At 36.2% G+C, this 25,215-nt stretch overlaps 1 protein-coding gene across 1 annotated transcript in view; it reads left to right on the forward strand.

Annotated features, from left to right (window-relative positions):
- Positions 1-24,232, forward strand: part of CRLF2 (cytokine receptor like factor 2) — a 43,667-nt gene extending 19,435 nt beyond the window's left edge. Inside the window, exons 4-11 of the mRNA XM_034431418.3 lie at positions 1,365-1,491; positions 4,781-4,947; positions 6,432-6,565; positions 7,388-7,541; positions 8,549-8,666; positions 9,973-10,057; positions 12,861-12,978; positions 23,438-24,232. Coding sequence (XP_034287309.2) covers positions 1,365-1,491; positions 4,781-4,947; positions 6,432-6,565; positions 7,388-7,541; positions 8,549-8,666; positions 9,973-10,057; positions 12,861-12,956 — 881 coding nt within the window. The 3' untranslated portion in view covers positions 12,957-12,978; positions 23,438-24,232. The remainder of the gene's footprint in view (positions 1-1,364; positions 1,492-4,780; positions 4,948-6,431; positions 6,566-7,387; positions 7,542-8,548; positions 8,667-9,972; positions 10,058-12,860; positions 12,979-23,437) is intronic.
- The last annotated feature ends 983 nt before the right edge of the window (positions 24,233-25,215 follow it).

Genomic DNA, 25,215 nt, shown 5'->3' on the forward strand with positions numbered 1-25,215 from the left:
TCCAATCCCCCGCCTAAGCAAAATTGAATCTTCACTTATATGCATTTCTAACCTATATACCTACATACTATTTTATTTTTGAATTTTCTCATATCCTGCAATTAGAAGTGAAGTTGATCGAGAACAGGTAAACTGTCTGAGACAAATAAATGCATAATTAAAGTCAGTTTAAACAATAATACTTTTGTACTCCATCTCTTTTTAACTCTTGAATGAAAATTTTGGGTAGCACTAGTGGCTACAGGAGGAGAGAAACTTTGGTGAATGACTTTTTGTGAATTATATATATTCATTTACTGCAAACAAACGGTCAGTGTAAATCAGTGTTTCTTAACCCCAGCCATTTTAAGATGTATGGACTTCAACTCCCAGAATTCCCCAGCCACCAACGTATTCACTCCTTATTTGTTAACTATTTTCCACTCATGATCTTTTTCGTGCTGTATTATAGTCCTTGCCCAAAGTTGCTTGGTTATACTATTGTTATATGACATAAGGCCTGTGATTTGGAAGATGATTTGCAAATTTGATTGAATCCATAAACAACTTTTTGGATCCTGACCCTACATTTTGACTTTTCATGATTGTAAATGTTAAGTTCTAAAAATACACAAATGTTTTGTTGGAAGAAATATCCATCTGGTTCAGTTCCATGTGGGGAGAAAGACACTGGAAATATGGAGACTGATTGGAAAGATGGTTTATTGATGGATAGGACCACATGGGTTTGAAGTCCTGGGCAGCTGACCACATGGAGTTGAGAGAGAGTGGTATTTATACCCTCTCTTGGGCCTTGCTCTTGAGCTTCCTGTTCCTGTGCAAGAAATGTATTCTATTGGGTGTCAGACTCCCAGGGGCTTATGCAGGGGTCACAGCTAACTTTTTAGGTTGTCTGAATTAAGTTTGAAGCCTGCTGGGTGATGCAATGACGAGACTTGTGTTCTGAAAGGGTGTTGGGCCATTCCTATTGTGTCTTAATGGCTTTCCTGGTTTGGATCTTGAGTGACGGCTGATCCTACCATTCTACCTAATTCTGCCTTTGTTCAAAATATCCTGTCTTGAATGGATTACTAAATCTGCATGTCTAAAAGCTGGCCTCAGTTTAGTATCTGCTTGGGGGCAGGGAACTGTGGCTCTGAGTTTCTGTCTCCCTTAAGATTTCTATTTCTCTTTTAGGGGAACTATAATATCCTGCCTTTTTAAATATTTCTCAAAGTATTTCATTCTTCTAGGAGAGGGGTGGGTGTTAACTTTCTACAGTTTCACTATTGAAGCAGGTCAGGCAAGAGAATCTCTAAAAAAAAATCTGCAGACAGTTTTTATTACACAAATGTCATGTTTTATTTTTCATTATGATCAACCAGATTTGTCATACAATGAAGACAAATTATGTATAAATTATATAATACAAAATATCCATAATGAGCAGATGAAGATCTTGTGGGATCCTATAGAAAGGTTTACTGTCGGGAACTTTACACTGTTTTATAGGTGAGTATTATTGAAAGACTGTACTCAGTGAGATGAGAGGCATACAAATTTAATAATAAATAAATAAATTTGACTTTCTTTGAACTATTAAGTTTTAACGTTAGAGATTTCTTTGAATAAAGATTTTACAAACAAAACATATAGTGGTATTCTTCATCATTTTTCATCATTTTATTCCTCATTCTTTTGTTCTGTCTAGAAGAAAATTTTTATTACTACTGTAGATCTCCCTTTTTCATTCTTTTAAATCCTTGTGAGCTTTTAAACAATGACATTGATATGACTATCAGAGATTTACTGTATATTTTATTTAAAAAAAAAACGGAGCAGCAGATACATCATTAATTGAATTTCAATGGCATAATTTTGGGCTAGGACCACAGAAGGCTGATCTTGATATAAGTGGAACTGAATAGAATAAATAAAGAAATAAATGTGTCTTTTTCTAAAAAAAAAAATCTCTCTGAATTGTGGCACTAATTGGTGAATACTAATCTGACTTCCACAAATATCCATGTTAATTCTAGTCTGAAAAAAGTCCAGATACAATTTTTATCTCGTTGGTTAAACATTCTGTATTTTTGACCCTTCCACTAATCTAAAACCTAAGTATAAGGAGACCAATACTATTGATCTCACTGGATCTTCTTTAATGCACAGTTCTACCAGTCTGTTCAGAACTATCTAAAAATATATTTTTGTAAAACTAACCTACAATCTAGCAAGAGTGCAATATTTTGTACCAATGGTGGGCAAATAGATGCTGCAAAAAAAAAAAAAAGAAGAAGAAGAAGAAGAAGCTACAAATGGGGCACCTGAAGTTGCAGCTTGCAAACACCCATCCTGTGGGGGGAAAATGAAGACTTGCATACAGGTAGTTCCTAACTTACAACTACTCATTTAGTGATAATTCAAGTTCACAACAGCAGTGGAAAAAGTGGCTTATAACTGGTCTTCATATTTACAACTGTCACAACATCCCCACGGTTATCTCATTAAAACTTGAGCACTTGCCAACCAGCTTGTATTTATGACTGTTGCCATATTGCGAGATCATGTGATTGCCATTTGAGACCTTCTCAGTTGGCTTCTAATAAGCAAAATCAATGTGAAAAACTCAATTCACTTAACAATCCCATGGTTCACTTAACAATTGCATTGATTTGCTCAATACCCTTGGCAAAAAAAGATCATAAAATAAGGTGCAACTTAACAACCACTTTGCTTAGCAACAGAAAGTCTGGTCTCAATTGTGGTTGTAAGTTGAGGAGTACCTATATAGCATTCTATAGGAGGAATAAAAGTACAGAGTTATTTAGATTAATTTAAGGAAACTGTAAATGCTGCTGAGAGAGGCAGTGGAAAAAATAATCAAGTTTATCCACTGTGGCCATTATTATATCTTTAACATAATCTAGTGATTGTGTTGGTTTTGCACAAGGTATCCAGAGAAATGCAAGTCAAAATATATTGAGATGGCTTGAGGACAGGGCTTCATATAGAGAGTCAAAGCCAGTGGTGGGTTCCTCCCGGTTCGGCCTGGTTCTCCCGAGCTGGTAGCGGTGATGATATGATGTCACCGAACCAGTTCTGCCGCCCCGCAACCCCCCTGCATTATTCTTACCTTTTATTTGGCCCCACCCCCAATCTATTGCTGCCTCCTGAGTCCCAGCTGATAGCTAGAGGGAAAAAACTGTTTAAACTCTTGCCATGGGGCTTCAAAGGGCCGCCCTACAGCTGATCAGTGTTAAAAGAAAACAAATGAGTAGACCAGTGCCTGCAAAAATACATGAGTAGATCAGTGCCTGCAAAAATAAATGGGTAGACCAGTGCCTGCAAAAAATAAATGGGTAGATCGGTACAGCTCTGCAAGCAGTTAAAAGCCTGGTAGACCAGTACCTCTGCTAAATCCTAAATAATTGTCACATGACCATCAAGCCACGGCCACAAAATAAACCACACCCACAGAACCGGTAGTAAAAAATTTTAGAACCCACCCCTGGTCAAAGCCATCACCATTTTGACAACTTTGGTCTCCCTGTGGAAATCCCTAGTAATTGAACTTTATATACTGTTTTTGCACTTAAATTGAAAAGCTCGTTACCGCTGAATTCTTGTTGCCTTAGAAAACAGATGAAGTAACTGTTATCCCCACTGATTTTGCCTTCACATGTATATTGTAATACAGATATGTAAACTGCCCTGACAGTTGGAAACACAATATTGGATTTTTGTTTTCCTTTTCTACTCCTCTTTGCAGGATCTTATTCTATGGATAAATGTTAGCAATTTTGATGTAAGAATGGTGTGTAGTAAAAGGAATCTGTGGTGATTGCAGTCCTGTGGTTGTGTGGATTTTCCCCACTACACATTATATGTCATGCAGAATGTGGTTCAAAAGGTTACCAAATTCAAACTTAACTTCTGAAACATGCTTATATGGTGCTGTTGAGCAGTAAGGATTTCATTGGCAGAGAAAATTAACAGTACCAGTTGTAACAATAAGAATATCTGCAAAACACTTGAATATCATTGTGCCTCCCTGGCATTTATGTTTTGCTACTATTGCCATTTTTTAAAGGATAAAACAAATGGAGATTTTTGTGAATCTAAGAAGTCCATCCTTCTCAAATATTTAAGTCAGTCTGCATTGACTTTTCATATTGCAAAAGAGCTGACAATAGCACTAGGAGTTGGCTTTATTTTTTTCCTGTCTTTTTTTTCTTTTATGCAAATTAACATTGTTGAATCTATATTATTTCACTGTAGAAACTGAATTTATATTGATTAAATTGCTGGTTTTTATATGATTTGAGCATGCTGAACTGCACGAAGATTTTAATATTAAGAGAGAGAGACATAGACATAAATATAGACATAAACACATCTGTGCAAATTCTCAGTGAATTGCTTAGTATTCTTTACTTGGCCTATAAAACCTAAAAAAACTACTTGCCCTACAAAATCTTGGCCTACAAAAACAGAGAACTTTTATTAGAAAATCATAATTTTTTCAGAGTGGGAAAAAACTAATCCTTTCAGATGGCATGGAATTTCTTAAGTTTATTCCTAGGGCAATAAGGCAATCAACATTTGCTGCAAAATAATAGGAATATTTTATAGGATGGGAAATAGAGTATTTTCAAAATAGGAGAATTCTAAAAATATTCTTTTCTGTGATTCTCAAAAGATAATTGTGTATGATACCAGAGGCCAGTCAGGACCTCTTTCTTGTGGTCACACTTAAACTGCAGTCATATCACATTTAATATTGTTACTTCAACTTTAGATTTGACAAACAGAATTGGAAGCAGTGTGTCCAGTATGTCCATGATCATGAATACATAATCGGTTGTATTTTTAAAATTGAAGGACGTGAATTTGACATTTCTGTCAGAGATACAAATGGGACAAAGGAATTTTACCAGGATTTTAAACTAGAGAGCATGAAATTCTGTAAGTCTATATTTTTATCTATTAGAAATCTATTCAAGTGTCCTTAAATATAATTTTGGGGTACTTGGTATTTGATATAATTGTAATTTGATATCATATTTCATAGGAAAAACATGATAAGCAGTCATAAGAATGTGACGTAATTGCTGCATTAATTCCAGACTTTTTGTTTTAAAAATTTCTCAAAAACAACTTCTTTGCTGAGCTGGAAATTTCAGTTGACTCAAGAAAGTTTGAGGAAGTGTAAGAAAATTCATTAAAATCCCCTTTTTCTCCCTCTAAAGCAGTGGTCCCCAACCTTTATGACTGGCAGGGGCAGTGGTGGGCAGTGGTGGCAGTATGTGTTGGGGGGGAAGCAATGATTTTGTGTGTGTAACCTAATCCATCACATGCACAAATTGTGTGCTTGCCCGCCAATGGGTTGGGGCCCCCTGCTCTAAAGAATTAAGTATTTAATATCCAGACCGACTATTTTATAACAACCTTTGCCATAAATGTGCTGATTTGGCATTTTTGTTGGGAAAATATCCCCCTATTCTACAATGGAGCCATGGGAAGCTGTCTTATTCCAAGTTAGACATTGTTCCATCTCACTATTAGCAGCTTTATAGGATTTCAGCTAGGTTTTCTCTCAAGTCTACCTGGAATCAGCCTAGAATATTTTGCTTTTAGACTACAGGAAGATCGGAGATTCTATCATTAGTGTTGTTTCAGTTCTTTCCTTCATCTTGAAAAGAGTGCTGAATTTTCTACCGCAAGATGCAGATTACATATTGAATACAGACAGAATAAATCTATTTTTTTGACTGAGCTATCTTGCAGAAGTACAGCCAAAAATGATAAACCTGACCTGAGAAATTGCTAGATCTGTCCTTTTACAATAAGTAAAACTGAAATCTGAATAATATATTTTCCCAGTGGCTAAAATTTGGGCTGAAACCCAAAGAAGCAGCTCACTCAATTTAACCTGCTGCCTACCCATGCCCTACAAACAAGAAATTGTGGTTTCTTCATTATATATTTCCTTGCAATACCTGAGAAAATACTATTTTTTCAGCAGCTTTATAACATCCTGCTTCAGCATCAGGGGTTCCTTTTTTTTAAAAAAAAGAATTTTTAAACATAACCAAGAGCACATAACTACATAGAAGTCAATTTTAAAAAGTTAATGAACTGCAAATATTATTAGCCTACTTTTGCTCCTACCTTTTATTCCCAGTAGATATAGTACTGCCCTATCAGATCACCTGCAACACAACATTCTGGATTTTTAAATTTCATAGTAAAACCTGGTGCCTTACATATTTAAAAGATTATTATAATTTCTGTACATAAAAATATCAATGTATAAGCAAAAGGGGCTTTTATAAAAATTATCCAACATTTGGATTCTTGCAATGTAATATGCATTAAAAAATGAAAAGCAAATTTGTGTGTATCTAGAAAAATTGCAATCTGTACTAATTTATTTTCATCTTTCCCAGTGAAGCCCAAATCTCCTCAAAACGTAACCTTCCTCTGGAAACATAACAAAGTGATCATAGAACATAAGCCACCTTTCCGTCAACATTGTTTTAAATTGGAATATCAGTACAAAAGTGAATTTGATGAAGATTGGGTATGTGCCAAATAGAATTTTTTGTAATGTAGATTCAAAGGTAAAGGGGATGGGGATGTTGAAAAGCAGTTAACCTATATATAAAAGTCATACGCAACAGATATAGAACTGTTCTCTGTTAAAATGGACAGCGGGATGTGGAATGACAGATTGAAATGAAATGGAAAGATGCATTAAGGGTGAACATTAGGAGGAATTTTGGATGTTAAAGTTATGTAGAAGCGGAATAGTTTGCCTAGGACACTGGTGGACACTCACTTTTACGAAGAATTTCAGAAGGATTGGAATTCAAATGGTTGGATGACATCTGTCAGGGATGGTTTAGTAGATTGCTACATTGATTAGATGTGAGTAGAAGATTACCTGGTGTCTTCCAGCTTATATGTTCCAAGATTCTATGAGGTTTCATACTAATGTGATGAATCTCATAATGATTTTTTTGGATTATTACAGTGATCATAAAAACAACAACCATAGGATTGCAAATTATCACCCAGATATTTCTTCTTAATTGCTAATGTAAAAATACAAAGATGGAAACTTAAAAAAAAAAAGATTAGTGCTTAATTGTTTTATGGTCTATGATTCCCATTAGGTTTTGAATTGTGGTGCAAGTGATTGAATTATAAATGAGACTGATGAAGAATTTAATTTTTTACATTATTGGCATCTGACACAAACAGTGGATCTTTCTAATAGATCTGTGTATTTCAAAAGCTTTTGCTATATAATCTTGGTTTTCCTATATCTACTAGGATAAACTGGAAGAGGAAATGTATACAGTGAACAAAATTAATAATGACTGCCACTCTTGCCATTCAGTTTAGGAAAAATGAAAGCTGCAAGTTTGAAATACAAGGTTTGGATCCAGAGAAGTGCTATTCCTTCCAGTTTAGGGCAAGATTCTGCTGCAGTATTTCTTCTTATCCAAGTGAATGGGGACCAAAAATACATTGGAAAAATGGCAGTTCTATAGGTAAAAATGGATAAATATTATTTCCATTATCATCATCATAATTCTCTGACGTTTAATATTTATTTATGTATACAAATGTGTAATTACCAGGGTCATAGTCTCAGCCTTGTGAGGTACTCCAGACCTGGGGTTTCCAACCTTGGCAACTTTAAGACGTGTGGACTTCAACTCCCAGAATTCCTCAGCCAGCTTCGCTGAGGAATTCTGGGAGTTGAAGTCCACACGTCTTAAAGTTGCCAAGGTTGCAGACCCCTGCTCCAGACAACAAGCACACAAAGAAATACTCTTCCAATGTAATACCTTTACAATACTAAAATAGACTTAAGGGTAGGGATGTATTGCAAATTCTGTGGATAGGCTGCGAATCTGCTGCTCCTTAGTCTCCTTACTTGTTCCATCTAAACTGGCTTTTCTGAATGGCAGAGGGCCTTACTCCAGAGAGAAAGAGGGTGGATCTCTCTTTTTTTACAAAATTAATTACAGAAACACATGTAAGATTTACTCTGACCCATATTCTATAATGAGCTGCCTTCAGTTCTCAGTTTGGAAAATCATTTTGCAAGTCTCGATACCCAACTGCAAGCTAGTAATAAAACACAGTTGAATATATACTCATGTTATTTGGGGGGAAAACCAACCCAAACATGAACTGAGACCAAATACTTTTAGGTTGAGGCTTTATTTTTGCCTATTCTAAACGTAGCAACAGCAACAGCTGTGACGAGGCATCATTAAGGTCACCTCAGGTGGCTTTTCTATCAGGTATCTTTACCAGAATATTTCTAGTGAAATACAAAATGTATTACCATGTAAGTTTAACATGGCAATATTAAGACTGGTGTATATTGAAGATCCTCCATAAAGCCTTTTCAGGCTTTATTCCTTTTTAGAAGACAATACTTGCAAAAATATACCTAAGCAAAACTTATGTTTCTTCTTCTTTTGTTAATCCCTTAAAAATACTTTCAACATTTTGTCTGTGTGTGCCTGTGTGTGATTTCTCTAAGATTCCTGTGAAGCTGATGACTTCAATCCAGATTTAAATATTGTCCTCCAGTCAAGTTTGGTGATGGCTGGCCTCCTAATCATGACAGCCATTCTGCTTTATATCTGCAGGCTGAAGAAGTATGTGATGCTTATTTTTATAACTCTTTGTCAATTACTGTAACAATGCCTTTTATTATTATAAAACCTAAGTAATTATAGAGATCAATTGGGAGCAAAATTCTTAATGATTCTGGTATGTTTCACTGTCTTGAATCTCCTTTTCCATGAAATGTCACTTTTAAACTGAATGCATTATTCCACTAAGATACCCATTGTGTTATGCATGTTTTGGGTTGAGAAACCCAAAGAAGGAGAAGGATAACCGTGGCCCAAGATCCATATCAGGCTAGGAACTGTGAATTAGGCCAGTTTGTTCAAAAACAGATGAAATAAAGTGATTATTGAAAGAGGAATTATTTTCAACACAGTGCAAAAAGAGGAAGTTAGTTGGAAAAGTGCCATCAGCAAGAAATTGCAGAGGGGGAGGAAAGGAGACTTCTACAGAAAGTTCAAAGAAATAATATTTGCAAATCAAGCAGACAGATTTGTTCACAATTATTGTACTGACAAAAGCAGGGAATTTATACAAATCCTTGTAGCTAATCAGTACCTGCTGTGACTTTAGTTCATTCTCACTGGATACAATTAAAATACTGTATTTCCCTTCATTATAAACCCCCACTACCTCAGCTTCCAGTGATAGTTGGAAGTTTAAAGTTCCAAAGAACTAAAACAGAAGTGAAAGATAAGTTTGTTTTAAACAAGAATAGCATATAGAGAAGTTCTATTGTCATACTTTTAAATTCAGATTAAACTTTTTCCTTGAAGGTAAACTGAAGAATTGAAAATGATCTATCTAATCTCTGTTTAGATTATCAGTGGGATACTGTCTCTTTTATTGGTAATACAGTACTTTATCATAATAAACATGTTGCAATTTTCTAGAGTAGCATGCTTACTATGATGAAGTATTTGTAAAGAGATTAATTCATTTATAGAAATTCATTTATGTCCTTTTCAGTTTCAGATATGATTACACAACTAGGCTAGCAACATCAATTCTGAATTTATCAGCCAACTCTATCCCAAATCTTTAAATTATTCAGCGAATGGTTAGATATTCCAAATCTTATTAAAATTATTAGCTTTAGACTTTTTCATATTTTCACTTTTTGAGCTGAAAGTTGTACTTCCTTTTCTTCTTACTGTAAAACTGTAGAAATACATGTAGATTTTTTAAAAATTAAAAAAAAATATGCAGGAAAGAGTAAAAGAAATGTTAATGGTTGGAAATTTATCAGAAGAAGTCTATTTTTGGAATATATTACTCACATTTTCTCTAATCATTTTTCTTAATCAATCTTTATCTGTTAAATGGTTACAGAATTAGGAAAACTTTAATGCCAGCTATACCAGATCCTAAAAATATATATTCTGATTTATTCAGGGATCATAATGGAAACTTCCAGGTGAGTTATTATGAAACGTTGAAGTCCTCTTCCTAATTTTTGATTCCCCTGACAACTAACGTTTCACAAGTCTGTTTGAATTTGTTGATTCATTAGATATCTCCAAGCTATTTTGCACATATCTTGCAATGGCCAGAGATTATTTATTTATTTGCACAACTATTTCTGGATTGTTCCTTTCTTGAAGCATTCTAGGTAGTTCATAATTCCAAGCAAAGCAATTAAAACCATGACCTAAGCAAAACAAATATCACCAATTTATGACAAGTAGAACAGAGGTGGGTTTCAGTAGGTTCTGACCAGTTCTGGAGAACCAGTAGCGGAAATTTTGAGTAGTTCGGAGAACCAGTAGTAAAAATTCTGACTAGCCCTACCCCCATCTAATCTCTGCCTCCCAAATCCCAGCTGATCGGGAAGAAATGGGGATTTTGCAGTAACCTTCCCCTGGATTGGGGAGGGAATGGAGATTTTACAGTATCCTTCCCCTGCCATGCCCACCAAGCCACGCCCACCAAGCCATGACACACCCACCAAGCCACACCCACAGAACCATAGTAAAAAATTTTGAAACCCACCACTGAAGTAGAATTAAAATATGTAAAATAGATAAAACTAAATTGATTGATTATGTGCCATCAAATTGTTTTCTAGCCCTCGTGACCTCATAACAAAAGTATTAATTATTAAGCTATATCATATTCTTAATAAGATGCGCCAATTACTGGGCCAAATGATATATCTCAATAGATAAAAAATAGAGAATATGCATCAGAGTAGTTTCAGATATCATAAGGCAGAGCAAGTTAATTCAGAACAGATTTTTGTTTATTTTGTTTGGATAGCTTTATCTGAATTCATTCCACTTCAGTTACTAGATTGCATGCAGCTGTTGCTCCAAACTGATTCATAACAATTGTACCAGCATGGGCAGACAAAGGTGAAATTTTTGATAATTTTTAAGACAAAGTAGAAATACAAAGAATATTAGTTTCAATGAAAAGGAATCAAGATGTCCTTTAAAACCTTGAAAGTGGGGGAAAGGTTCAGAGTTAAAGAGATCCTTAATTTTATTAGTCATTTTACCTAATGGTAATCCAACTTCTCATCCTGAAAAGTAACTGATGGCAGTATTAGCAAATTGTTGTGAACAAGAAATTAACTTTTATTTTTATTTAACATTTATTAGATTTATATGGCCATCCAGTTTACCTAATGGGTAGCATATGATAATCCAATAAAACAATGCATATATAAAAACAATCATGTGTGTGTGTGTGTATACATACATACATACATGTGTGTGTGTGTGTGTGTTAAAAATTAAATATACCATATATTTTATGGTAGTGAATTAATTCATTACTTTTCCTATTCAGTCGTTGACAGCAAGAATCACTATGTTCAGGAAAGGGCATTATCAATATGAAATAACACTCCATCCCTTTGAATAAACCCATGAATTCACGTATTAACAATTAGTGTTGATGTTGCTCATCACAGGGGTAACTATCATTGTTACATAAAATATGTAAAAAAAATCTGGGATTAAATGCATGGAAAAGTCAGGGAAATTTGGTATATTTTTTCATGTAAATGTCTTAATCTGATAAAAAGCGTTTATAAGTACCTATATTTGGTCATATACACAAAAAAATAAGAAATTGAAAGAAACCAAAATTTACCCATCCCTGATTTGTGTTTCAGTGCTATCAGTCAGAATAAATGTCTCTATGTTCTGAAAGTTTATTTCTAACAGTGATGAATGTTTTTCTTTTTGTTACGTTTTTAACTGTGCCATAAATGAAACAGTTCTTTTTATTTAATATAATTATATAAAATATTAATATTTTATTTAATATAAATATGACTTTTTTTTTTAAATTTATATGCCGCCCTTCTCCGGAGACTCAGGGCGGCTTACAATGCGTTAAGCAATAGCCTTCATACTATTGTATATTTTATACAAAGTCAGCTTATTGCCCCCACAAACCAGATCCTCATTTTACCTACCTTAGAAAGGATGGAAGGCTGAGTCAACCTTGAGCCTGGTGAGAATTGAACTCGCAGTAATTGCAGGCAGCTGGAAGCTAAATACCACCTTTAACAGTAGCATTAGTCTGCTGCGCCACTCAGGCTCCTAATATTTAATATTTAACTGTTGCTATTTCCTCTGACCAAGGAGATCTCATTAGTTTTACCATACCTAGAAGACGTGATTATTCTAAACATTTTAGACTATAATTCACATAACCTGCCCTTAGGTCCAATGATCACAATTGTTAAGAATTTTAGTCAAATGTTAAAGGCAACTAGGTGATTTGGGGCAAGTGCCTGTCTCTCAGCCCAGCTCACCTCACAGGATTATTGTTGTGAGGAAAATAGGAGGAGGAAGGAGCACGTTTGTCACAAGTTATTTATAAAAACAATAAAGGTAGGATAAAAATACATACATACATACAAAAATGATCAAAGATTCCGGAAGGCTATGCTATCTGAATATTCCATGTAGCAATAGCACCTTGTTGATCTTGACTTGTCGAAAAAGCTAAACTGAATCAAATCTGATTAGACCTCGAGTAATAGACTGGGCATACAAAGGATGTAAGTTCAATCAAGGTCAGAAATACATCTTGGAAGAAGACAAAGAAAGACAAATCACTTCCATCTACATAGACATGAGCATGACATCATTAGAAATCAAATACTAGTTCCAAAGAGGACTTTACTTTTTATTACCAGTTAACATGCCTGGAAGATACCATTTAAGAAATCATGGTAATCAGTTGGTTATTTTTTTTTCAAGGAGTGGATTAATAAAACTGAGAATGTGCTGCCTGAAACACAGTTAGAATGTATAGAAAAAGAATGTATAATTGAAGAGGAAAAAGAGGAAGATTAACAAGCTAAAATGGAAGCCAAAGGTATGTTTTTGAAATCCAGTTTATGAATATGGAGGCTGTATTGCCCTTTTCCAACTTAAATTACAGCTTTTGTTTGAAATTAAATTTATGAACTGAACGTAGCAATTTATAATGCCAAATTGCACCAACTATTAGTGAAGCAATGCTAGTGTTTCAAAAATGGGAAAGTTTCAGAAGAGAACAACTCGCATAAACAATAACTGTAACAAATTCCTTATCTAGGCTTTTTAAAAGGAATAGAAATGCAGACATGATACAGGTATATAAAAGTATCCATGTACCAATAGAAAAGAATATTTGTAGTTCAGGGATGAACTGTGGGCCCTTGCTGCTCTTAGAGCTTGGTTATTTTCTTGCAGACATTTCATTACACAATTACGTAAGATCATAAGTGCTAGAAGAGAGTGGGGTTTGCTCTGTTTATATACAAGTGGTCTGCCAAGTCAGTGTTAGAATAAAAGGCCAACATCCAATGAGGGAGCAAAGAATTTTAGAAACAAACCACTGTCTTAAAAACTGGTGTCATCAACAGAATTTTGGCTTCCTAGACTTGCAAGAAAAGACAAGGCTAATAATAAAAAAGTTTCTTTCAACATATAAATAAATATTTACGGGACCGCCTACTACCACCAATAGCCTCCCACTGGCCAGTACGCTCTCATAGAGAGGGACTCCTCCGGGTGCCGTCAGCCAAACAGTGTCGACTGGTGGCCCCTAGGGGGAGAGCCTTCTCTGTGGGGACACCTACCATCTGGAATGAGCTCCCCCTGGAGATATGGAGGATCCCGGATCTGCGCTCCTTCCGCCGTGCTGTGAAGACCTTTTTATTCCATCAGGCGGGCTTGGCCTAATTTCTTCCCTTTTTAAATATGTAAATTTTAATCTGTTTTTAAATTATTGGGGTGTTTTAATCTGTCTGGGCCAAAATGATTTAATTTGATTTTATCTGGTTTTTAAATTTTTTGTATTTATGTATTTTATTGTTGGCTGTTCACCGCCCTGAGTCCTTCGGGAGTAGGGCGGTATACAAATCAAATAAACCTAAACCTAAACCTAAACCTAAACCTAAACCTATTAGATTTATGTACCGCCCTACTCCCGAAGGACTCAGGGCGGTGAACAGCCAGAAAGATAAAACACACAGACTACAAAATTTAAAAGACAATATAAAAACCCATTAAATAATTTGGCCCAAAACAATTTAAAACACCCCTAATGTTTTAAAACCAATTTTAAAAGTTACAATTTTACAAAAGTTACAAAAGGGAAGTTAGGCCAGGCCAGCCTGTTGAAATAAATAGGTCTTGAGGGCACAGCGGAAGGTGCATAAATCCGGGATCCTCCATATCTCCGGGGGGAGCTCATTCCAGATAGCAGGTGCCCCCACAGAGAAGGCTGTCCCCCTGGGGGCCGCCAGTCAACAATGTTTGGCCAATGGCACCCTGAGGAGCCCCTCTCTATGTGAGTGTACTGGCTGGTGAGAGGCCACTGGTGGCAGAAAGGTCCCGTAAGTATCCAGGTCCTAAGCCATGGAGGTGGTGACCAAAACCTTGAAGCGCACCCGGAAGACCATCGGGAGCCAGTGCAGCTCGCGCAGGAGAGGTGTCACATGGGAACGCCATGTTGCTCCCATAACCACCCGCGCGGCCGCACTCTGAACCAGCTGGAGTCTCCGGGTGCTCCTCAAGGGGAGCCCCATGTAGAGAGCATTACAGTAGTCCAGGCGGGAAGTGACGAGGGCATGACTGACCGTGCGTAAGGCGTCCCAATCCAGAAAGGGACGCAACTGGCATATCAGGCGGACCTGATAGAAAGTCCTCCTGGCCACAGCCATCAAGTGCTCTTCTAAAGACAGCCATGAATCCAGGAGGATGCCCAAGTTGCGAGCCCTCTCCGTGGGGGCCAATGACTCGCCCCCAATAGTCAGTGATGGCACCAACTGAGTATATTGGGACGCCGGAAACCACAGCCATTCGGTCTTGGATGGATTGAGCCTGAGTCTGTTTCTCCCCATCCAGATCCGCACGGCCTCCAGGCACCGGGACATCACTTCAAGGGCATCATTGGGGTGGTCTGGGGTGGACATGTACAGCTGAGTATCATCAGCGTACTGATGGTACTTCACCCCGAAACCACGGATGATCTCGCCCAGTGAGATCCAGTTGGCAGGAACAGCCAACACCCCACTAGACAAGCTCAGGATCCAAAAAGATCTTGACAGACTTGAACTATAGACCCTATTCAACAACATGAAATTTAATGTGAAGAAAAACCAAATGTACAAGTACAGATTAGGTGCAACCTGGCTCAAAAACAGTAATTTTGAGAGAGACCTTGGAGTCCTAGATCACTTAAATATGAACCAATAGTGTGCAGAAAAACAGTGAACATCAGGAAAAGGAAACAGATCGTCTATACCAGGGGTGTCAAGCTTTCATTGAGGGCTGCATCAGGGTTGTATCTGACTTTGGGGGACTGGGATGGGTGTGGCCAGGGTGGGCATGGCCAGATCGACATCATTTGTGTCGGGGGCACCTGTGGTGGCCCGAACACTCGGTCAGCAAAAATGGGCACCCAAGGTCCGTTTTCTGCTGTGACGGCCTCCTGCAACCCTCTGCCAGCGAAAATGGATCTCTGCTTTTGCTGGCAGAGGCACTGTGGGCCAGTCCTTCACTGTTTCTAGCGTGGCCCTGCAGGCAAGATCTAAGCACCCCATGGGCCAGATCCAGCCTCTGGGCCTTGAGTTTGACACCCCTGGTCTATACCACATCTTCCAACAAAATGGATATCCACACAACTTTATCGAAAGGTGCTTGACCACTCAACCCACTACAGTACACTCATGCTATGAAAAGTATAACCCTGCCATACATTAAAAACATATCACAAACAACCAACAGACTAATGCAACCACATGGCATCACTATACCATGCAAACTAGCTAAAGCCCTCCCAAACATCTTAAATAAACCAAAAGATTCAGTACCTCAGATAGCTGCCGCCTATCCCCACTGCCTGGAACGGGCCAAAAATGGGGCGTGCAGAGGCCGAAAATGGGGCACATGGAGGTGGTGACAGGTGGCAGTGGTGATGGGCAGCGATGGCGGCGATGGGTGTCGGCGATCCCCACAGTCTGGAACAGCTGATAGGTGGTATTTTGGGAGGCAGATCCAACCACCAATCAGCTGCTCATGTTAAATCAGGCTGTGCTGAAGCTGATCAGGCTGTTTGCTGTTTGCTGCAAGGAGGCAAATTGGTGGAAGGCAGAGGCAGATTTTTTTTTTCTTGTTTTCCTCCCCAAAAGCTAGGTGCATTTTATAGTCCGAAGTGCCTTATAGTCCGAAAAATATTGTAGTTACAGTATAATGTTCAAATTATCAGAACTATCAGAACTATCTAGGTGAGATACTTGAAACAAACAGTAAAGGTTTATAGATTAAGAAAATATGTGCTCTATTGCCATTATCTCAGGCTTTGCATCAGCACCTTGCATATTTGTGCAACTGCTGGGTCCTATATTCTGCAGCAGAGCACACAGGCTGCCCCATTTATTGTCTTTGCTACCAATGGGCTTCTACCTTGCATTGTCACCATTACACATGCATTCCCTCCTTTCTAGAGACATTTCTTGATGGTGAATGCTTGCAGCACCTTTAGCTGAAAGTCATAGAGGTGCTCAGCTTCAGTAAGCATTGGCACCCCTGTATTGCTCAGTGTCAACATATTTTCTGGGAAATGTAAATTTCTGGGAAGCCCCCTATTATGGATTGGAACTATGAGGCTACAATTAGTTCTCATTTAGTGACCCTAATTGGGATGGTAACTTAGTTGTTAAATGAAGCGGATCCTGACTACGATTTCGGCCTTCCATGTCCTCTTTTTAGGAGACAACTATTATAGCTCTTGGTACTTACTTGCGCACACACAGAGTCGGCCATACATGTACTGTAATATCCTTTATTCTGAATCTGTAATATGCTGGTTTGGAGACATAGCCATTGTTACTATATTAAACCAGCATAATATGTTAATGGAACAGAATGAATCCTGCTTCTCTGCTACACAGGAGATTACTACTATGAACAATGGAATCCCAATTTGTATAATTCATTCAATAAAAAAGGGGAGTTAGGGGAATTTTATAATGTAGATTTCCCAGATACAAAGGACAATTAAATAAATATTGAAAAAGAATCCCTACCAGGTCTAGCCTACAGGGATAAATGAACACAAATAACCACAGAACTTGTTAAACCTTCCTTCCAAAAATGTAGGCGGCATCAATTAGTTTAGTTTAATTTAGCTTAGTTTTATTAGTTTAAAGATAAGTACTCTTCACAAACTGAACTTTTTAATTCTGACGAGATAATCCTATGGGTTCAGAATATATTTAAGTAAGTTATACCAAGAGACTAACTTTATGGCCCTAAGCAAAACAAAATCATTCTGCAGAGATGCATCTATAATGTGAATTTTAAGCTCCTTTTTAACCATAATGATGTCTCTGGTAAAAATAGATCTCTGAAGACCCCATTTCTGGAGTAAACAAAGTATTATTTGAACTAATATATCTCACCATATACAGTATACTAAATTCCTGTTTCAATTGCCCTGAGACATTTTAGCCAATAAGTAAAATTATGCTGGCAAATTTTGAGAAGTGAACTGTCTGTCTGTCTGAACTGTCTTCAAAAGTAAGAACAGAGTTGAAGTTTTTATAGAAACCCTGAATACAGCCTTTAGCACATTCTTTGGTATATAATCAAATTAGTGAGTGACATCAAAATACTAAATCACTAATCAAACAGTACCTGGGCCTTACGCATAGGCTACCAGATGTTCAATTTCTGAAGAAAAAAAAGAGTGTATTGTGTGAAAGAGAAGAATCTCCCAACGAAGACAAATGTTGGAATTGAAAAGGGAGGCTTGATGTGAAGTGAGAGCCACTTTGTGGTGAAGTTGCTGGCTTAAAAACCAAGAGAAAGTGGATGACTTTGAACCAATTATTCTTTCTCAGCCCAATTCATCCGACATGGAAAATGGGAGGAGGAAGCAGTTTTATGTATGTTTATTGTCTTGAGTTAGTTATAAAGTAATAAAGCCAGGATAAAAACAATCTAATAAAATGCTTACGTCTGTTTTGTCCCATGTAGTGAAGAGCCCTCTGCAGTTTCTTCACTATGCAAAATAACATGTGAAAGTTTATGTTGCTTCAGAAGAAGTTGGACCTATATACCGTGTTTTACCAAAAACAAGACCTCCCCAGATAAAAGCCCAATCGGGCTTTTGAGTGCATGTGCTAAAATAAGCCCTCACTGAAAATAAACCCACCCCAAAAATATTTAAACTGCATGCGCAGCCAGTCCCCGCCATTTCCTCTGGTTAGGATTAGGGAGACACAGCTGGAAATCAGGTAAGACGGCAAGAGGAGCCCTGTCTTGCTCCATGAGCCCCAGAATAATAAGACGTCGCCAAAAATAAGGCCAAGCGCTTATTTCGGGGTTCAACAAAATATAAGACAAGGTCTTAATTTCAGGGAAACACAGTAGTCCTTTAATGTCTATATAGTCACTAGTTCTACTCCAGTTTATTTAAACTGGGAGGAAAGTTGCTTTCCTATGTAGTGTGTGTCTCTGTAAAAAGTGTAGGGAGTGATGTGACAGCATCTGGTATCTCACTTTATCTCTTGGCTTTGGAAGAGAAGGCATCTTTCCCTATCCACAGCCTTTGTACTCAATTATTGAAAATGTATCCTTTCACCATTTTAACTCACAGGAGTTCTTGAATGCTATTGATAAAAGATGGCTTGGTGGCTTTGGAGCTGTTTTACAATTGCTCAAAAAAAAATTCTTGGAGTTTCCGGTTGAACTTCTGGTGCCTTTGGTGCAAGATCTGCAGCCTCTGTGGGTCCGTTTTGAGCTCTCCCTGTCAGGGGCTTCACTGGAAGCCATAGCCACCATGGAGGGGTGGTAAAGCAAAGGGAGACTGCCTTGCAGGTCGAGGGGAGTCGCATCTCCCCTCCCTGACTTGGAAAACCCCCTCATCCGAAGACTAGGAGCAGTGGCAGTCAAAATGGCTGCCATGAAGCCAAGGAACAGCCAGAACCATAAGTTTGTGCAGGAGTAGAGAAATGCTGAATGGTGTGTCATCTGGGTAAGAAAAGATTTATAGCTGAAGTTGGACCCCACAAAAAATTTAATGGGAATACCTTTTAGAACAATTTGCTACAGCGGCGTGCAACTATTGTGTGGAAAAAAAGCATATTGGAAATTTAAAGAAGTAACTATCTATTTAAAAAGAAAATTAAGTGGGAAATGGAATCCCCAAAATAAAAGGCATGATATTAAGAAGGCATATTAAGATGCTTAAAAAAACTTACCTTTTCTTCAAATAACAGAGCTATAAAATAAACTAAGCAAGAGAAATAAACTGGGTGTGTCAAAATAAAAGTAAAACAGGAGCAATAAAAGCAGAGGAAGCAAAGTGAAGGAAAGAGCACCATCTGCTGATGATAGTAAATTTTTGTGACTCGGGAGCAAATATTGAAATGAAGGGAAATAACTGTTGAATGATGTATATTTTTTTCTAACCACTGGAAACTGGAATATCAAAAAAAAAGAAAAGAATTGGTGACTGGACCCCTAAATACTATTGAATATACAAAAACAACTTGAGGAGTGGAGATCCCTGAAGTAACTAACTGATTTGATTGGACATTGATAAGACATTGAAACTTGATTAGGAGGTCTGGTTTCTGAACAGATGATTGAGAAGTCCTAAACGAAATGGAGTTAATAACTCAAAATAACAAAAACATTAAAGACCTTATCCTGGAACTGCACAAAGACATGGTGGAAATATTGGGCCATATAGATAGAAAACTGGAAAATTGTATACAAGAGATGAAGAGTAAAGATCAGGACAAGAAGGAAAAAATTGAATTATCAACTGGAATAGAAGGAGAAGGAGAACTGAGAAACCAGCAAACAGAAGATAACAAGGAGGAGACACTATTAAAATTAATAAGAATTGAGGAAGTAAAACAGGGGGAAAACACTTTAAAAGATTTAAAAAAGAAATGGGAGGAACAAGAAGAGACTTGGGGGAAATGATAGGATTTAGAATAGAAAGCTCTCAAATTAAACAGTGGGGAAAAACAGGGCAAAGAGGAAAAATTAAATTAGAATATAATTTAGATTCAGAATATAAACCTCAAAGTAGATGGAATGAAAGACTTAAGAGGAAAACAGGGGAAACAAGTTAAAAAAAACAGATAGAATTAAAGGAAGGGATTTAGAGAAGAGATAATGGTTAAGGAGAGAAAAAGAGTTAAAAGATATGTCATGATTATATGGTAAAAATTGTATTAATATTAGAATGATATGGTTGAATGATGGTATTATTAAAAGTGTATAAAATATGACTATCGTGTAGGTAAAGTGAAAATAGATATATCTATGTGTATTAAATAAATTTTAAAATATATAGAAAGGAAGTTAGAGAATGGGAATATGAATGATAAAACAGAGTATCATGTCTTTGAATATAATAATATGGAGGGGGAAAAAGAAAAACATTAGTGGAAGTTTAGAATTGAAAGGTGTAAAGCAATATATCACAAAGTTAAATAAGTTAGGAAAAGAAATATGAAAAATAGACACAAAGGATGAAAATAGTGATAAGCTTGAAATGTGAGGATGTAAGAAACTGATATTTAGACGGTATGCTGTTTGATTAATGAAGTGATGTTAGTATTAAAAGAATAAGATTGCAGTTGCATATATATATTTGACTAGAATGATGATGTGTATAAAATTATTAACATGAAGATTAATTAATATTAATTATTAATCCTGAAGAAAGCCACTACTACAGATATTATATGGATTACAATTATAAAGTCACTCGGGTGGTTGTTTTTTTTTTATATATATATACGAAGATATTCATTATTGATGGGGGCAGATGATAATTGAGGATTTTGAATATTCTGTTGCAACTGGGATGTTATGTTACCCTAATCCGGATGATGGAGTCAGCAATCCAGTGGAAAGACATCAAAGAAGATATTATATGGATTATAAGTTTAAAGTCATTGATTTTGTTTATATAAGGGAATACTTTTTAGTAGGATGGGCAGAAGAACAAAGATATTAAGAATTGTTGTGTATGGTAATTTTGTAGGAAAGTGGGTGGTGACAGGCTAGTGTATTGATTGTATAGATTAAGAAAAGGGATGCTTAAGAGATATATTTATGGGAGTGGAGGAAATGGATAGAGTAGAACAAATGTAAAACTAGAATTCATGGGGAAGGCTGCTTTGAAATGTCATGTTAATATACACAAAAGATTAAATGTTAAAGTAGGATTTATTATATAGTTCTAAAGTGGAAGGTTGTTTTTATATATTAATACACAGACATAAGTAAGGGGGAGGAGAAAAAAGGGCAGATTATCGATAAATTGGGAGTTATAATAATATTACTGTGTTAAATCAGAAGTTATTATATAGTGTTATAATGGAATGTTATTTTGAAGTGTATGGTAAGAGGGGGAAGTAATAATATTAATAATATCACTAGAAGTAAGGGTCAGTATTTGGAGGAGGGAGTAAGGGGATGTTAAAATTTTATATAATCTGTTATGTATGTATTAGGTTTTTATTTTGAAGAAGTCACAGGGGTGGTGGGGTGGTGGTGGGGGTTAGAGAGGAGGGGGGGAAAGGGGGGGAAAATTTGTAATTGAAAACTTTTTCAATAAAAAAAGATTAATTAATATTATGATGATAGTATAATTATGATGATGATGATTAACAATATATGTGTAAGTGATTAAGTCTGTTTCTTTGATTTTTGAATGGAATTTAAAGAAGCTGTATGTTATAGTTGAAAGATATTAATTGGAAAATACACCATATTCTATAGGTATTGGGAATATTATATGCAACAACGAAAAAAGAGAGGGAAATGGAGGGGAGTGGAAAGGAGTAGGAGAGTAGGAGGAGGAGAGGGGAGAAAGAGTAAGGATAGAGAGGAAAAAGGAGAGAGGGGAGGAGAAGAGTAGAAAGGGAAGGAGATAGAAGTGGAGAAGAAGAGAGAGGAAATAGAGAGGGGACAGGAGAAGGAGACAAGGAGAAAGGAAGTAGAGGAAAGGAGAGGAGAAGGAAGGAGGGAAGTAGAGAGAAGGAGAGGGGAGTAGAGAAGAGAGGGAGGAGAAAGAAGAGGAAAGGAGAGGGATATTGTAAAAATGGGTGAAATATGATATACAAGAGAAAAGAAAACAGACGGACAATTTTGTTTTGTTTTTTTCTTGAGGGTTATATTATTGAAACTATAATGGAAGATAATACAGATGCTAAAGCACATCAGTTTAGATGTTATTGCATACAGTTAATATTTATATGAAAATTAAAATTTTATGTAAAGGGTAAGGGTAAATAATATGAAATAAGGAAAATGGAATGTAATAATTAGGAATATGTTTATATGTATTGAAATGTATGATACTCAAACATTGCGCCATTCACACAATGATATGTATAAATTTTAAAAAATAATAAAAACTTGATTAAAAAAATTCTTGAAAAATATGCATGGGGCAAATGTACACAAAATGTATATTGAAAATATAAATGGGTAAGCAACTGGGTCAACAGCTCCTTTTGGCTTTTTATGCAGTGAAAGAGTGAAGGACTTCATATAACTTCAGACAGTGTGGCCACTCAGGAAATGGAGAGCTGTCTGAATGACCTTCTTGGTCACCTGGACAGACTACTGGTAGTTTGTAAGGGATGTATGTATGCCTGTTTTTCTCCAACGTCATCCACGAAAATATTTGTGTAGTGATTTTAAATAGCTTTGGAGAAATTGGAGACTGGAATTGGTGTCAGTAAGAAGTGCTGTGTGATCAGATTTCAAATCAGGTTTGGGTTAAATCTTGATTCTCCCAGAAGTAAGACTGCATTCAGGAACCAGTTAACAGAGAAGCTTCATAGTCTTTATTGCAGCTAGATAAGTTGGTTTAGTACATGTAAGAAAGAAGTTATATATATCATAAACTGCTGCGGCTGCATATTCTTAATATACAACGTGTTTTCAGTAGTCTTCGGCATTCATGATTCAGTGGTTTGTCAGCTTGAGGAAGGACAATGCTATTTGCCATTTTTAGTAATGGCAATAAAATGGCAGTCCATTTGTAAGTACAAGTTCTGACTGACATACACATTTGAGTTAAAGATAGAATTGGGAGTGTTCTTGACCTGGGGACTGCCTGTAATTCTAATCTTGAGGTTTCGATAGGGGCCACTCAGTGGTTTTGCCTAGCCTGAGCAATGCCGGTTCTTGCTTCTCAAGGCTTTATCCTAAATTTGAGCACATGCTTTGAAAAACATCTTGAACTGAAGTTATGATTAACTCAGACAATTAATTACTCATTTTTTGTTGATTTTTTTTCTCCACAGCATTCTGGTGTTAAGAATCAAGAAGTATAATTTGTCTCACGGTGCTTAATACATGATAGAATGCATCTCACAATCTCTGCCTCAAGCAACAACAAATGACTCAACTGCAATAATTTCAGTTTTGTTCCTAAAGTTTGTTCTCTGTAGACTGTTTACCATTCCATTTTGTGAATTTTATGCCTGGAAGTTTCAGCATGTTAAATAACATTTGCCAAATAGCCATAAGGATTACAACTGTAATAAGCACAACAATTATTATTGCAGTTGTTCTAAATTATAGTTTTCTAGTCATTTTATATTTTCACCTGAACTGCTTTAGATATTCATATGCTACATTTAATTTTATAAGTAAGATTCACCAACCAGGTGCATTTAGGGGATTTCCTACTTTCTCCAGTTTGCAGTTCCCCAGAAGTGCTATTATTTGTAAAATTAAAAAAAAAATGCTCGCTATGACTCACCTAGATGATTATACAATTTGCTTTGGAAGTTTTGCAAATATTTTTTGGCTCTGGAAATGCAAATATTATTTAGTTAGGTGACTTTAAACTAGTACAATTTGATGGTGTATATTTTTAATGATTTGTTCTTTTTATCAGTTCAGAACACAGAAAAGTATTCTAACAGAAAAATACATTTTTTTCTTAAAGAATGTATGATATTCTAATCAACTGTGTCTTTGTAATTATAACTTTCTGCTGTAATTTTGAAATTGAATACTCTGTCAATTCATGTGTACCTCAACTGCTTGGTTCTTAATATTATTGATATTCAAAAGAGATTAAAGTGAAAGTTTGCTGGTCTTCTCCATCTGCTTTTGGGATTCTTCTTCATTGACATGGGATCCATATTTCAGTAATTAAGCACATACTTTTCATCTGGAATGCTGACAAAAATCTCATCACTATTCCAGAATAAATCTCAGCTGGGTAGATGCAATACTTGCAGGGTAAATTTGTTTATTTGATGTCCTGTTCCTAACCAACATATACTATATGGTATAATTTGTGGAAGATCAATAAATCCTTGGTCTATTTCTTGAAAAGAATGAGTTAATATAAATCCTACTTCTAACTGATACCTTCATAGAAAAAAAGCATTATTTTTCCCCACCTTAGTGATCCTCCAATCCACATTAGTATTATCAAACATCCAATGATATTTAGGAAAGGAGTGATATTAAAGTATTTTAGTGATGTATTTAAAGTGAGATTCATGAATAAAAAAAAACCCCACTCCTAGATACCACTGAATTTTAGGAATCTTCTCTCTAGTGAATATGTTTTGGGGTATTTGCTCTTTGATTAGAATATTTTAGTCTCATTTGACATAATGAAATACGAATGCATTTTATTTCCTTCTGGTTGCAATCCCACAATGGCTCATTAGCTAGTTTGAATTACTATTTTTTCTGTTTCTTGCTAATATAAAAGTGCTTTGTCTTGCAATGAGCTCCTTCATTCTAAGGATATTGGACTGCTTTATACCTCCCCTGTTTTACTGACTTTGGGAAGCTTCAATATTTTTGAAAATCAACAATGAACGTTGGATCCTTCTTCATTTTGTTCTTTTAGAAATTAGTAATGATGTCCAAACTTTCTTTCTTATTACTTGGGTTCAATGGGTCAGGTTTGAAGTTTTTAAAGCATGTTCTCTGCATTCTCCTAGAATTTGGATGACAACAATGAATCAATTACAAACTCCCATTTATCAGAAGGCAAAGTAGTGAGTTATCTCTGCTGAGTTTTCTAAAGTCACCTTTTGCTACAACTTACCCT

The sequence above is a fragment of the Pantherophis guttatus genome, chromosome 5 (genome assembly GCF_059756535.1).
Source record: "Pantherophis guttatus breed Tessera chromosome 5, ASM5975653v1, whole genome shotgun sequence".
In the NCBI taxonomy this organism is placed as follows: domain Eukaryota; kingdom Metazoa; phylum Chordata; class Lepidosauria; order Squamata; family Colubridae; genus Pantherophis; species Pantherophis guttatus.